The 16,592-nt window shown below is 44.2% G+C and overlaps 1 protein-coding gene across 1 annotated transcript in view; it reads left to right on the plus strand.

Annotated features, from left to right (window-relative positions):
• Positions 1–16,592, plus strand: part of LOC126385742 (metabotropic glutamate receptor 7) — a 397,617-nt gene that overhangs the window by 250,922 nt on the left and 130,103 nt on the right. Inside the window, exon 5 of the mRNA XM_050037660.1 lies at positions 11,343–11,480. Coding sequence (XP_049893617.1) covers positions 11,343–11,480 — 138 coding nt within the window. The remainder of the gene's footprint in view (positions 1–11,342; positions 11,481–16,592) is intronic.

The following is a 16,592-nucleotide window of genomic DNA, read 5'->3' on the forward strand; positions in this document are numbered from 1 at the left end:
TCTCAAGTCCAAACACCAGGTGATGATGGTTGATGAATGGATGATTTTCCTTTTGCCAGTCACGACATTCAGGACAGTTTTTTCCGGACTGGTGTAGCAGCACGACAGCTCTTTATCAGCTGAGACCAGTTATTAGTTTAAGAAGCATTTGATTCAATATGCAGCAGTTTTCTGTGAGCAGTGTGCACATTTTAAACACAAGTTTATTTAATTGTGGGAAGCCATGATACATGATGGATATATGTTGGTCAGCCCTGTCGCCCAAGGTGTCACAGCACCCACCCTCCCCTCCACCTCCTGATGACACTTAACTTCAGAGGCATTGATATGTGGGTGCCCACGAGCTCACCTAGTAGAGCTGACGCCCCGTGTTCAAAGGCTGCGTCCTCACTGCAGCGTCTGCGGGTTCAATTCCAACTCCTCCCCCTCACTGCATGCCATCCCCTCTGTCTTCCCACACCTACACCTTCTTGTCTAATCAAGGTAAAAATGCAAAAAGATAATCTTGAAAAAAAGACACTTTGATATGAAACTTATGGAACATACAAACGAGGTTTGCAGAAAATCATCCTGCCAAAACTTTCTTCTGGTGACTGAGACACAGTTTAGTGTTCAGAGTGTAACAGCTGTCGTTACCTCTTCTTCTTCTTCTTCTTCTTCTTCTTCTTCCTGTTCTCTCACAGATGGAAAACTTTAAATGTCACTTCCTCCCTCTTCTCTTTCTTCTTCTTCTCTTCTTTGATATGTTTTGCTGTTTGTTACAGTAGAAATTAATCCATTCTGAATGTTGTAAAATATGAAACAGTGCATTTTTTATTTATCAGAAACAGCTCAGTGTAAATGCATCCAAGAGGCAGTGAAGACAGATTGAAATCACCTCTGGAGGAAGTTTCAGACTCGCTCCTGCCACACGTTGAAAACATTTATAGACTTGCAAACTTTACTCCACCCAACTGTAACTGTGTCATTCCTTCATGTTGTCAGCGTGCCTCAAAGCTCATACTTCTGCAAAAACACCTCATATTTTGCATCCACGCTGCATAGTACGGGAAAATGCAGTGAACTACAGGCGCACTCAAAACGGTCCAAAAGTTGAGAGTGGAATGACGGACACTTCTCACCCTCAATGGTCACCATCTGTGTGACGTCACAAACTTCTCAACTTTTGACATGGCGGCTGGAGACGACACGGAGCCTGTTAGTTCAACGTGTTCTTGCACTCAGTGCCAAAACTGTTGTGGAATAGAAGCCGTTAGTGATGCTTGTTGGGTCTGTGGTGATTTGGTCATGTGAACTACAACACAAGTGCTAATGTTAGCTTGCTAGCTAGCAATAGCATTCATTAGCAAGCTAACTTGCTTCTAGGCTAGCTATGGCAGCACGTTTTAATCAGCACTGATGTTGTGAGTTTCTGTGTGAGCGGAGACAGCGGTCAGATGTTGGCGATAATGCTCCTCCGTCTGTTTGCACTGTTTAAAAAGAAACAAGAGAGGCAGTTTAAAAAGCCATGGTCACTTCCTGTAAGTGCAAACAGCAGTGTGCGATTTGAGACACATCGTGTGTTAGATTATAGCCGTTAGCTTGCTGCTGAGCCGTTGTTGTTGTTGTTGTAGTAAGATCTTCTTCTTCTAGTGTTTCCGTCAGGTACCAGACAGCTCCAGGTGAATCATCTGTACTGGAGGACTTAGATCACATGGAGCCCAGAAAAGGAGGACAGACTGTAACCAGACCTGTAAATACAGACTGGGTGTGAATGAACGTGTGTTTGCTCTCATGTGGATTTTATCTGATACAAGACGTTTGAAATTAACGAGTGGAAAAGAAGCCTCAGATCTTTGCAAAGAGCTTCACTGCTGCATTATGAGGAGGCTCCCGGTGGTGTCAGTGCTTCTGTCAGCGGAGCACTTAAAGCTTGATAACTGGCAGCGAAGGGAGTAAACAAACTCTTATTGGTTTGTTTCTTCTCTCGGCATAAACAGCACTTCCTCTGCTGTGATGACGGCTGTAATGAGAGCGTCTCAGGTCAGTGTGAGGGCAGCCAGATCAACACGGAGGAGCTCCGAGGAGCTTTCAGTGTTTTAATGAGGTTTTTTATTGTTTACTAAAACACATGTTTAGTTTTGTTTTAAACTGTATCATCATTGGATTGGTGGTCGGTTTCCATATTAATGATAAACTGAGAAATGGCGAGCACATTCAACCTGGTCTCACTCCGAAGTCAGTGGTGTAGTGGAGGGTATACTCAGGTATACACACTTCTTTTTCTATCCAGTTACAGTATACCCACCTATCAGCTAAACAACCACTGTAATATATAGGCGAGTATGCCCACTTCCTCATCCGTAACCTACCTACAGTATCTACCTGGTAGTACACCCCCCTCATCAACTACAACTACACCACTGTCCAAAGTCATCGAAAAGCGGTGCTTGGTCAGTGACTTGTGACGTTAGACACCGACAGAAAATGCCATCCTTTCACATCCGTATGATACACGGACGGACGCTGTTACCCCCAAATTCCACCAGATGCATGTTGGTTGCGTCTGCGCTCTGGAACGGCAGCGGAGCCGATACGTTTAAATTCTAGTCAATGTGTGTGTTTCCACCGGCTGCAGCTGTGCTGCGTTCTGGCTCCGTCACAGCTGCGGTGCTCCGGAGCCCTCCGCAACAGATACACAGGACTTCTATTTTTGCCGGACACTGGAGCACAACAACACCCGCCAACTTTCAACCAGGAGGCTGATGTTCACTTCCTGTAAGACTGTAAAGGCAAACCCTGTTCTTTCTATTTTTTTGTTCACCCGTGTGTGTGTTGTTGAAGGAAAAAAGCGTCAATTTGCAGTGTTGTACCGACGTAGTGCTTTTATTTTGAAAGAGACTGTATGCAAACTGTACATTTCCTGTGAAAACAGAAGTGTATTTTGAAAACAGACAATGCATGTAACAGGCTGAAGTTGACACGGCGTCCCAGAACGTCAACAACCAACACACCCAGGGTACCTTGGACGTCATATGTGGACGTGGAAAGTCCATGACCAAACGTGGACATGTGACGAGGTCACAGTGAGGACGTGATGTCACATTGCAGTGTTAATAATGCGCTAACACCAATAAAAATCACAGTAAGTTTTCGTAGAGACCTCATAATTCATGATACATAAATTTAAAAACATATTCATATTTATTCAGCATCAGCTTCCAAACAGAAACTCTCCTGAACATGTTTCTCCTGCAGGATGTCGCTAATTATTGTCATTTCTGATTGCTGCCGTGATGAAAATGTTTCAGGTGCACCTGAGCAGTTCACAACAACAACAACAACAACAACAACAACACACCTCACACCTTTTATTCTGGGTAGCTGTAAATGATCGGTGTTAGAAAATGTTATTTTTCTCTTTTGCCTGATGTTTTCATCAACACTTTGTCAGGGTCTCTGTTCAAATCAAGGACTTGTTGACTTTTAGTTTTCCAGCACAGCACCAGCTGGAAATAAATTGCTGTGAGCTCTCACGCTGGCATTGCTTAAAGAATAAAAGGAAAGCGGAGATTTCTGTGAGAGTGAAATGAAAAACAAAGCAGAGGACAGCGTTGTTGTCAGAGGCGGTGACAGACTCACACACTCAGGATCTGACCCTGAAAATCTCCGACTTTAGTCTCGGCAGCGGATGACACTGTGATGGTGGTCACTCGGTGGGATAACATGTCACAGCGGTCCGACACTCCTTCACACTGTCACTGAAACCTCTGACCTGGAAAGTGTTCGACATCTCTCAGTAAACAAGAGGTGCTGAAAACAACCTGCAGAGAGGAGAAGTCACCGACCTCGACGCTCCAACATGGATATTATCTGGTTTTACTTCGTCCTCCTGTCAGACACATTCCCTGCTGTGTTTCTCCTCTGACCAGCTCTGATAAATATGCTGCTCTACATGACATGCTGCTTCTAAATCAGAATATATTTTTATTTGTGAGAACAAGAAGACACAGCGCTGTCAGGTGACTTTAACAGGAAGTAGTACATTGCATTGGATGTAGACGTGCACAGACACGTGCACAGACAAACCCCAGCTGCTGCTCAAGCTCCTGCCCTCTGCCTTCTGTCTAGATGAACAACATGTTTGTTTCTATTTCTTCTAATAATGTTACACTTTAGTCGGCACAAATTCTCAATTAAAAGTGTGTTTCGGGCCCTGGCCCCTCCCTCGTCGGGCACTGGCCCCTCCCTCGTCGGGCCCTGGCCCCTCCCTCTGCAGCGTCCCTTTTCACAGCCGCCACAGTAACTACACACAGATGGAGTGCCCTGCAGAGCAGCATCACGTCTCTCTGACCTGCCGTCACTGACAGCCAGGTAACACCAGTGTTTGCTCTCAGCCTCAGCATTGTTTCCAACTGTAAACACAGTAGGTGTGCTCAAAAGCAGGAGCGACACTGTCACAGTGCAAGTGCTCCTATAGTTTCAGGGCGCAATGTCTTCGCCCTGAGATGAACAACTTTTGGAACGCAGCAACACACACCACACTCCATGTTTTCTTTTTGTTTTTTTGTTCTAATATCTGTTTATTTTAATTTACAAATAGAACAGATAGAAAACAGTCATATTTGGTCGATCCAATAGTTACACAACAAAAAAGTAAGTGGTAAGTAAAATGTGTGGCCAGCAGGGTATCAAAGGCTGTCTCAAGAGAAGGTGGTGGTACTGTGGGTGGAGTTACACCAAACTATCCAATCACAGTGACGTCAAGAAAATCTCAATGCTAACGCACATCATGACGCAAATTTTCCGCTTCCGTTAAAACATTTCATTGTGTGTTTTCACATCTGTTTGCATCGCCACACATGGTTTCACATCAGTCCGTGTCTTTGCATCGACTGTGTTCGTAATCACGCTGCGTGAAAAAATAATTTGTTGTGATCACACCTTCATGCTTCATTTTTCTTTGGAGGACAGTTTCAGGAGAGGCCTCACAGGCAGCAGGGTTGGCTAATTAATAATAATAATAACAATAATAATGGTTGTTGCAGTGTGAGTCAGTTTCAAGGATGCTGATACAGATGTGAAGCCTCTCTGATGCAGGCGGTGGAGAAACTGAATAACTGAGAAACTGTTCCTCTGTGCAGCGTGCTCACAACAGAGAGTTGATCAAACAATAGTGGGGGTGGCTGTTATTCTGCAGCTTCTCCTCAGGACCTGAAGACAAACGCACATCTGACATTATGTGCTCCATAAAGTAGGCTAAGTCCCATCAGGGATTCATATAAATTAAGATCAAACACCGTGTTCGCCCTTGAGGTTACATCCAGATGCAATTATTGTGGAATCCACACTTTCTCCAATGTAAGCTCTGCGTACTGTTTCACTAATGCTCCTTTCCAAAGAGTAATTACAAGGACATTTCTAATTTAGTTTTCTTTCAAGCTGCGAGGAGATGCCGCAGGAAGAATCTGCCCTTCAGTCACACTATTTAATGTCTGTTCATTTGTTCTGCGTCGCTCTGAGAAGAGAACGCGCACGGAGAGTAAACGCATATAGACGAGTGTAACAGCTGTATCAGTACGGTGGATTTAAAATCATGACATTACATCATAGTAAGAGTTTGGTGTCCTCCTGTTGTTTGTGGTTATTGAAAGCTGTGTGTGAAATAACAGCTGAGTGCGTCTGTTTACCTTCATTATTCATCTTCCCCAGTAAAGAAATCTTTAAATAGATGTTAGCAGCACAGCTGTCCCTCTGCGGCCCGCACAGTCAGAGTATCTGGAGAGATCGCCATCACGGCTGCCCCACTTCCTGCCTCCATGCTGCCCGTCTGTCGAGTTGAAGCTCCGCTAACAGAAGGAATATACAGTAGAGAGAGACGCCTGCATCAGCGAGGCAGCGCAGGGAGGTGATGAGTTCCTCCTGGAGAGAGTCTGTAATTTCAGTGACTGATGTGTGACAGATGCAGAGCTGGCGGGCAGCACGGATTCCTAACCAGGTACACATCAGGAGCGTCTGCAGCTGCCAGAGGGAACATGGGAAGATGGTAGTCTGAAACAAAGAAAGGAATTATTAGATCAGATTAGATTAAACCTTATTGTCTTTGCACCGAGTGGAGGAACTGAGACGATTAACAAGCAGCAACGTCTGGAGTCAGACACAGAATGATATACAGAAGGAGCTGTGAGATATGTAAGGGTTAATGCCCGAAGAGGTGTCCATTATCAGGAATTAATGAACGACGCGAAGGGCATTAACCCGCTTATACCATGGTCACTTACCAAAGAAATGAATATTAAATCAATTATTTATGCTTTAATGTGTTTTACAGTTAAAATCATGAGTTTTTCACAAGCCACAGCTGAGCGGACTATTTAATCTCTGTAGTTCACAGGCGTTGCCATGGAAACCCGCTGTGGCCGCAGCGTAGAGAGCGACTCTGATCAGTGAAGAGAAGAGAGATAATGGCTAAACGTTACGTGATATTATTCAGAAGATGATTATTTCAGAAAGCCAGTGCTCTTCTTAACACTTGTGTGTTACACACTCTGGTGGTCAGAGGATGACGTGCAAAAAAAAAACTTGAGATATTACTTTCATGATTCATTGGCTTTCATTTATAGGCCCAAGAAAATGTGTTTCAAATAATCAACATCCAAATAGTAGGCTAGTCAAAATCGTTTTTAATTGCAGCAAATAAAATAAACAAAACAAATAAATGCTACATTACCATTAATAGTGACATTTGAAAGTGATATGGGTATGTCCATCATAGTGGCATTTGAAGGACGGAGATTGACAGATTGAGCACTGCTTGTTGGGACATTTGGAGACAACAACATGTTGCTCCAGTCTCGTTTCTCCTGCGCTGACGGAGCCCAATAAGCCTGCAGGCTGCTCTGACACCGATGCCCGGTCATGATCTGACGAGTTTCCAGGCCGGCGTCAGAGAACCGACCTACGGCTGTGCTCCGGAGGCTGTGATTGGTGTAGACCCGCGACTCCTTGTGCCATTTCTCCCTTTTCTTTTCATTCTCTATCCTCTCTTCTTCTGCATCCCAGTCATCAAAATGATCAAATTCACCAAATAAATTAAATGAAACGATAAAATCACTCATGATGCCCGTTGTAATCCGTTGCCTCTGCTCTGAGTCTCCGTTGCTATGGTTACAAACTAGCAGTTGAGCCAGCGCAATAATTTAGAACCTATCATCAGGCAATTTGACCGGAACGTCTTTTTAGCTGTCCTATAACACCTTTTAACGGACACCCTGCAGCCAATGAGAATTGAGTATTCACCCAGACCACGGTATAAAGAATAAATATAGGATGTAAAATTAAAGTGTGTGTTTACAAAAGAGTAAGTAAACTTTATTTATACAGTGCAACAAGAAAGGAAACACAGGCGACAAAGAGACTTTGAGCTGCAGAGTTTACACAATAGAAACCACAGAAGCAGAAGATCCTCAGCGAGCAGGCAGAGCTTTTTAAAAATGAAGGTGCTACACAGGGATCTGGATCGATATATCGATTAAGTGATCAACAATCCAATATCATCAGTGCAAAGTGAAAACATCAATGTATATCGTCATCTTTACAATATGCTTTTATTTTGAAAGTCTAAGAAAATGATTTACTTGGGAATAAATCAGCAGCGTGGGAATATTCTCGATGATGGAGGAAATACAACAGACGGGACACACGCCGTATGTGGACAGTGATGCTATGAGATAAACAAACGCACCTGGTCAGGTATCTCACTGCAGCAACATCAGCTGATGTTCAACAATGATTTTACTACTGTTGTTTTAAGGGGGCTAAAACCATCATCATCCTCACTGTGACCTCGTCACATGTCCACATGTGGTCATGGACTTTCCACGTCCACATATGACGTCCAAGGTACCCTGGGTGTGTTGGTTGTTGACGTTCTGGGACGCCGTGTCAACTTCAGCCTGTTACATGCATTGTCTGTTTTCAAAATACACTTCTGTTTTCACAGGAAATGCACAGTTTGCATACAGTCTCTTTCAAAATAAAAGCACTACGTCGGTACAAAACCACCAACTGATGTTTTGTCTTTAGAATCTTACAGGAAGGGAACACCGACCTGCTGGGTGAAAGTCACCCACCCCTCCCGCCTGCCATACTCAGACTTCCGGCCCCTTAACTTTCATTGTTGTCCCACCACGTTTCCCCCGATGTCGCTGAGCACTGTTAGATGTCAACCAGCCACGTATCATGCTGATGTGAAAGGACAACTTTTTCCAGGCGGCGGTTTTTGGCGACTTCTGAGTGAGACTGGGTGGCTAGAACACATTTTGCTGCGGCCCCGCCCACAGCAGCACGTTGTTTAGTTTCTGTGGCTGCTGATTGGTTCATTAGGGTTGATAGCAAATCAACACAGAACATAAAATAATCACAGCAGAAACATCAGACAGTCTTTTACAATAAATCTGAAAACCACAGTTACAGGAGGATGAGGGGTAGGAGGAGGATGAGGAGGAGGAAGAGGAGTCACTATCAGCCAGATCACATCTCTGAATGAATTATGAATTACATCTCTCACTGTAATGGAGTCTTTTCAGGTTTTATTCTCTTGTCGTCGTTTCTATTTTTCTCTTTTATGCCTTTAACCCCCACCATCATCCTCCTCCTCCTCCTCCTCCTCCTCCTCCCTGACAATCCTCCTGCCGTCCTCCACTCTGCTGACTTGGAGCTCCACGCAGAGAAACTTATAGAGGTCAAGATCCTAATTTTAGCCTGTCAGAAATTATTAAAATGTATGCGTCAGTGACATCATGAGAGGTGTCAAGGACATCAGAGGCTGCCTATCATCCTAAAGACAATCCTTCCAGGGAGAATAGAGACATGATGAAGAGCACTTCTTAAGATAAAAGACTCTTCTTCTTCTAACTCAATTTCCTCCTCTGACTGTTGTGAGGATGTGAGTGATGGAGTGCAGGAGCTGTCAGCAGAGACAGAAATGAATCTGACTTGATTGCTGATGTTTTATTTTTTGAAATATGATCTATTTATTCAGACTGAAGTGATTTGATGAGGAGTGGGTTTAAACTGTTCATTATCCGTTCAGCTCTGATGAAACTCCTGCTCCTGTCCTGTCAATATGATCCTCACAGAACCAGTCAGTCAGTCTGCCCGCTGTAACAGCAAATATTTACTCAGTTATTTTATGTGTTGTATCACCTTCATTTAACGGATCAATCGGTGAATGAAATCACTCTGTCAGCTGAGCTCAGGTGAGGAGCAGAGAAACAGGAAGTGAGTTGAGTAAAGGAGGAGGAGCTAAAGTCTAAAACCAACTTGTTCCATGAGGTCAGATTATTTTTCTCTTCAGCAGAAACATTTCCTGACGGTTTGTGTTATTGTTCACTGGCGCACGGTAAATATGCTCTGATTGTGTTGTTCATGTGCTAACTGGCTACCTAGCATCAAGAAGCTCTGTGACGTGCTGCTCTGCGACATGTTGCTCTGTGACGTGTTGCTCTGTGACGTGTTGCTCTGTGACGTGTTGCTCTGCGACATGCTGCTCTGTGACGTGCTGCTCTGTGATGTGCTGCTCTGCGACGCTCTGTACCATACTGCTCTGCGACGTATTGCTCTGCGACATGCTGTTCTGTGACGTGCTGCTCAGTGACATGCTGCTCTGTGACGTGCTGCTCCGTGACCTCCTGCTCTGTGATGTGCTGCTCCACAACGTGCTGCTCTGCAACATGCTGTGCTGCAACGTGCTGCTTTGTGATGTGCTGCTCCACAATGTGCTGCTTTGTGACGTGCTGCTTTGTGACGTGCTGCTTCGTGATGTGCTGCTCCACAATGTGCTGCTTCGTGACGTGCTGCTTTGTGATGTGCTGCTCTGTGACGTGCTGCTGTGCGACGTGCTGTTCCGCAACGTGCTGCTTCATGACGTGCTGCTCTGTGATGTGCTGCTTTGTGACGTGCTGCTTTGTAATGTGCTGCTCTGTGATGTGCTGCTGATGTGCTGCTTTGTGACGTGCTGCTTTGTAATGTGCTGCTCTGTGATGTGCTGCTCCACAACGTGCTGCTCTGTGATGTGCTGCTCCACAACGTGCTGCTCTGTGATGTGCTGCTCTGTGATGTGCTGCTCTGTGACGTGCTGCTCTGTGACGTGCTGCTCTGTGATGTGCTGCTCTGTGATGTGCTGCTCTGTGATGTGCTGCTCCACAACGTGCTGCTCTGTGATGTGCTGCTCTGTGACGTGCTGCTCTGTGATGTGCTGCTCAGTGACGTGCTGCTCAGTGACGTGCTGCTTTGTGACGTGCTGCTTTGTGACGTGCCTGCTCTGCGTAGAGATCACAAAAATGAATCTGCTGATGTGATTGTTGTATTTCAAGGGAATAGTGATGTGATAACAAAAGTAAAGTTGTCACCAGATGTTTAGTTTTTGGGGGGTAACTGTGATAATATCACTGACATGTTATTAGTAATTAGTTCCACTACTCGTTACTTGTAAAGAATATCATGACTGCAACACGTTGCTGCTCAACACTGCCTGTTATTTTGCCTGAAATCACATATTTTGAAGCCATATTAAAAACTGTTTTTTTGGCCGAGCCCTTCTGTTCTCATGACTGGCGCCCTCGTGTTTGCTGCTCTTTTTGTTTTTTTCATTGAAACAATAATAATAGCGGACAAAAGAAAAAGAGATGATGTGAAACACTGCAGCACACAGTTGGTGTTCATCTGGATTCAAACTGATGTGTTGTTCTGACATCATTTTATAATTTGTGTTGTTTGTTCCAGGTTGAATGATTTTGTTTTCTGTTGCCTCTGACCTGTTTTAAAGTCTGCATGTTGTCATAGTTACCGATAATCTCTTAATGGACTTATGTGATTAGAAACCTACACACCACCTTCTACATCTCTGAGCCCTTTGTGATTGGCGCAGAGAGCTTATTATGTGTGTGGAGCTATTTCTGGTTTTATTCATTCCTGCGGAGTCTTCGTGTCCTGCCAGACATCTTGGGACCAACACTTCCTGTTGTCTTCCTGTGTGTTTGGGCAGCGACACACGAGACGATGTTCACCAGTGAGAACGTCCAGAAGAGAAGAATCTTGGCCTTCGTCATTTATCTGATGATGTTTCCTTTGTGTCTGTTGAAGAGCTGAACTCGTCCGTCTGAGGACTTCAGATGCCCGACATGAAAACGGAGCAAATCAACACTTGTACATTAAGAAACATCTTATCTGTTGTGTCTGTTCACACTCGAGTGCTGCTGTCACACTCTGCTCCGGCCTGACTCTGGCTGTTAAACAGTCCTAATGAACGAGGCTCTTCTTGTTGTGTTGACCTGTTGTTTGTTTGTTTGTTTGTCTTTCAGGGTTCGATGCGTACTTCATGTCGCGGACTCTGGAGAACAACAGGAGGAACGTGTGGTTTGCTGAGTACTGGGAGGAGAACTTCAACTGCAAACTGATGAGCTCGTCAAAGAAGGACGAGAGCAGCAGGAAGTGCACAGGTCAGTGTGTGTGTGTGTGTGTGTGTGTGTGTGTGGTGATAAAATAACGTGTGGACAGACGGACGTCTTTACCTCGGCTCCTCGGCCTGTGAGGGTTGTGATGAACAGACAGATGCATCACTGACCCTGCGTCCTGTCCTCCTCTCAATCACTGTTTTAGGTGAATTTTTTTCAGATGCCTCTCTAAGTGTCGTCTGATCGTTCAGCTCGTCAGAGTCCACACGCACATCTGGACCTCTTATCACTCCTGTAACCTTTAACTAAAATGCCCATGCAAGGCAGACCCAAGGTAAACTGAAAGCTGTTCTTGAACCACTCTGAGCACGTGCACACACACATGGACTCTATTGAAAGGTAACACTCAGTGTAAGTGCTGTTGGCATGTCAGTTTGACCAGCGTTAGGGGTAATAGATTACAGTCATATATCATGTGTTAGCAGTAGTGGAGTAATATAACTTGATACCAACAGGATTTCCGGTGACATTGTTACATGTGCAGTGTCATGTAATGAGTCACCAGCTGAGATAATTGTTTTCATTTTTCATTCATCCACAGCGCTTCACTTTGCAGGGTGCCAACAGAAAAATATCATCCGAAGGTTTTGTGATGTCATCACAGACTACATCTGTGATCGGCACATCTGGGTGATGCAGTACCTGCAACATCTACAACATATCCCGTTGTGCTTTTGCATTCTATGCAGTGATAATTTTGTTGACAAAAACTTTGATGAAAATGTTTGTTCAACAACCTTTGTTCCACGACGAAGATGAGACGACGACGAGCTAAAAATAGATCCTGATAATAAAAACTAAGATGAAATTAATGTTTCATTTTTGTTGAAGAGACGTGATGTAAATGTTAGTGGTGGACTATCGGACATTGAACGCAGAGAACAGCTCTGCTTGTAATGATCTTCAGACGCCTGATGAGCGAGCGGCTGGTAAACTCCAGTAAATAGTCTGCACCAGGATGTTTGGGTTGGTGCGAGTTGTGAGCTGTAATTCAGCAGTAAATAATCAGCCGTGTGTGTCTGACTGTGGATGGTGGAGCTGCTGAATGGATTTGTGGAGTTTGTTAGTTGCAGCGGTGGCTGTTAGCAGCTAGCTGTTAGCAGTTAGCTGTTAGCAGCTAGCAGTTAGCGTCGTCCAAATTCAAAGCAGACAACAGTATCACAGAAAATAAACATTTTACACATATTTTTCTGAGGTTGCGTCGAGACGCTTTAAAAAAACAAAAAGGGTAAAACGATGAACTGAATGTGTGATTATGAGTGAAAAACTAATCAACAGACAGAAATCTCTGTTTTATATTAAAGGAATCTTTGAAAGTCAGAATTAATAAGTGAGATGAGATTTTCCCTCAGGGTAATAAAAGAACCATCTTTTTATTAAAAAATCCAATGTTTGAAGACTCTGAGGAAAAAACAGCGTCAAGACATTTCTGCTTTTTATATATATTTGAATATAAGATTAAACAAAGAAAAGATTAAACTGTATTTCTACATTTATCCTAAGCGCCATCAGTTTGTGTATCTGTAAGAGCCTGAGAAGAGCAGCAGACCTGAGGGGTCTGGAGGTGGAGTATGGGGTTAAAAGTTCTGTCATGTAGGAGGGGGCCACTCCATTCAGGGCTTTGTATGTGAATAAAAGAAGTTTAAAATCAATACGGTGCTGCACTGGCAGCCAGTGGAGAGAGGCTAGGACAGAGGTGATGTGGTCTCTCTCGCGGGAACCTGTCAAGAGTCTGGCTGCAGCGTTTTGTACTAGTTGTAAACGGGAGAGAGATGACTGATTAATTCCAGTGTAAAGAGAGTTGCAGTAGTCCAAACAGGTGGGAATGAAAGCATGGATGACTTTTTCTAGGTCCTTGAAACTCAGGAATGGTTTGATTTTTGCGACGGTGTGAGGTTGGAAAAAACTGGCTTTGACTACGGAGTTGACCTGTTCATCAAACTTGAGTGCAGAATCGAAATTTTTGAGGATTCAGTCCTCCAGCAGAGAACAAAACGAGCGCTCCTCTGATTTCCAACAGCAGGAGAGAGACGGAGGTGGAGATGATTCCTTCAGACTGACCTCAGGTGGAGGCAGAGCCAATATCACAGCTCTAATGAACTCTATTTATCACGTATTGACTTGTTGCATACACTCGGTGTGCTCTGGTGCAGGCTGTTGGGAAGGTATCGCTGCATTGGTGTTAGAACAGAAGCTCACACGTCTCTGCGGGCTACAGTCAATAACTCACAGCAATCAGTGGCCCGATATGAAAGTGTGGACCTTCACCACTAATGAACCTCTTCTATTAAGAGTATGGATTGAAACCACTAATGAACATATTACCTCGTCTTCTTCTTCACACACGTCTCCTCCTCCTCCTCTCTTCCTCCCAGGCTGATTATTGATACTTATCTGACTGATATTTCATGACATGAAACGGTGCAGCGCCTCATTTGTCGTCACTGTAACTCTTTGTTCTCTCGTCTCTGCCGTGACTTCCCTCCCTTCACACGTTATAATTCGAACCACAGAGACGCTGGGATCATCTGTGCCCCCTCCAACTAAACCTTCAATTACATAATGAACACGCCTTCTGTGCCCTTTCAGGATGATTGACTCCTCTGTTCCCTCCGAGCAGCAGGCGTGGAGACAAGACACACCAGCAGACAGCTTTATTCTCTCAAACTCCCCTAATGACTCAGACACGCAGAGATTCACCCAAACTGACGGATATTAAAGGTGCTCAGAGGAGGTCAGGGTTTCTTTGAACCATCAGCACAAAGGAATGATCAGTATTTTCCACTGTTTGCAAAGAAATTAGAAACTAGAAGGGTAATACTTGTACCGTCACATCTCAGTATTCTTTTAAGCTTTTTAGTGACGAGATCTGGAAGGCGGGTTCGACCCAGCGCCACCTCTCTGCTGCAGAGTGCAGCGTTCTGCTGGGTACAAGTTAGGGTCCAAAACTGAGACACAAAACTCATTTTGCATTTCTTTTTGATTGTTTCACTTTTCTCTGCAGCTGTTCTCTCCCCTTGTGGTTGCTTTGCATCTCTTGTTGGATGATTTGCGTCTCTTTGTAGCCATGCTTTAGTCTTTAGATGGTCAGTTTGTGTCTTTGTGGTTGTCATCATTCCTGCATTTATTTTTTTGGATGTCTTTATCTTGAGTATTTTGGTGGTTGTCTTGCGTCTCTCTGGGCTCAGTTTGCATCTCACTGTGGTCATTTACCGTCTCTTTGTAGCTTTGTGTCTCTGTCAGCGACTGCAGGTGAATCACTTCTCACAGCTGCTGCTGAACAGTGTTCATACTTGAGATGAGGAGAGGCTGCAGTATGGAGGGAAACAAGTCGTTGTTGGGGGTAAAACATGTGGATCTGCCTGCTGTCAGCTGAGCTCTGTGACTTTCACTGAAGTCAGTATTGTTCTGTATGATGACATCACGTCTTCATTAAATGTCCCTGTTAGATTTTTGCTGTTTGTATCTGATATCAGAGTTTTGACCTCTCGGCTGGAGGCCAGAACAGACCTTTGATGTGTGTGAGTGTGGCAGCTCGTTATGGACAGACACCAATCAGTGTTTTGGCGTTTCACACATGAATAAAACATGCAGCTGTCTGTGTGGCGGCGCGGCGTCTCAGCGGTGAGCTCTGTCGCTCCACAGAAGGAAGGTTCACATCTCTGCCCTCATTGTATCTGTGTGGAGACGATAATGAATCAACACGCTCAGCTTCAGTGTGAGTCTTCACAAACAGATGAGGACACACAGTTTACTGCCCACAGTGACAAACACACCGCTGGAGTCATTTAACTGGACTTCTGTCTCATAGTAATGAACCTGTATCTGTGTGTGTGTGTGTGTGTGTGGGCTCCTCTGAGCTCTACAGACCTGTGTGAGGTGTCATGGTGCTCAGGCTGAAAGCATCACGGTTAAACTGCCAGTAGCTGATTGGTTGCCACGTCATGTAGTGTTGAGGACGAGCTCACCATCTGTTGTAACATCTTCAACCATGTCTCCTAAATGTTGTGTCTATAAACAACTAATCTGCAGTAGGAAATATAGTTTTACTTATTTGTCAGCAGGAAATCTGAAAAACTCGCTGAGCAGATTTAAATGTGATGTTGAGAACAGTCAGCCTGTGGACAAACACTGAGTCATTTCACAGAGACAGCTGCGACTTCAGGCTGATTATAAAACACTTTACAAAACCAGAAAGCCCAAATTGAACTCAGATCCATGAGTGTTGTTTCTAAAATGTTGGTAAATCACATTCTGACAGATGTCCGTACTGCACCTGTCAGTAACATGTTCAGTGTAAACTAATCTGAGTTGTGTTGCACCAGAATATCTTACCTTACAACACAATATCTGCTCAGAGCAATAAAACAAGGTGAAGCTATTCTAAGCATCAGCTGCCCCAAAACTACATTTATTTAAAAATGTGTTTTTGAATATTGAGATCTGAACGACGTAGTTAAGCCCAGCGGCGACTGACTGACTCCTGCAGAGTGACGTGTTCTGCTGTTTACAAGTTAAGACTGAAAGACACAAAAACTTTCTCATCTCTTAGGCTGCCTTTACACTACCATGTATTGATGCCCAATTCTGATTTGTTGCCTATATCTGATTTTTCCTGAATGCTGTTTACATGTTCTATCCACCTTATTTTTCACGGAGACACAGAGGCAAAACAGAACGCAGCCAGCTTCCGTTTTTTTGTGCGACACTTCCGGTCCAGCACTCTTGACCACTGTGTAAATGTCCCACGGTATTTGCTACAGTGACATTACTGCGCACATGGAAATATTTACATTACTGAAAGCAATTTTAAGGACTAACTTTAAACATTTGAAGTTAATCGTTAAAGAATAAATCACCTGGAAAGCTGGCGCTGCTCCACATAATTTAAAAGGTAACTTAAGCTACACAGAGCGATGGAAATGTCCGTGCAGCTGGATGGTTGATGCGTACATGCTGATTCAGGTGCTATCAGAGCCGATCCGCGCATCACTATGGCTTAATGATCAACTCAGTCAATTAAAACAACCCGTCCTGTGTTAGGAGTGTATGTCGCTGACAGAAAGAAAGAAAGAAAGAAAGAAAGAAAAGGAAAAA

Source organism: Epinephelus moara, chromosome 24 (assembly GCF_006386435.1).
Source record: "Epinephelus moara isolate mb chromosome 24, YSFRI_EMoa_1.0, whole genome shotgun sequence".
Taxonomy (NCBI): domain Eukaryota; kingdom Metazoa; phylum Chordata; class Actinopteri; order Perciformes; family Serranidae; genus Epinephelus; species Epinephelus moara.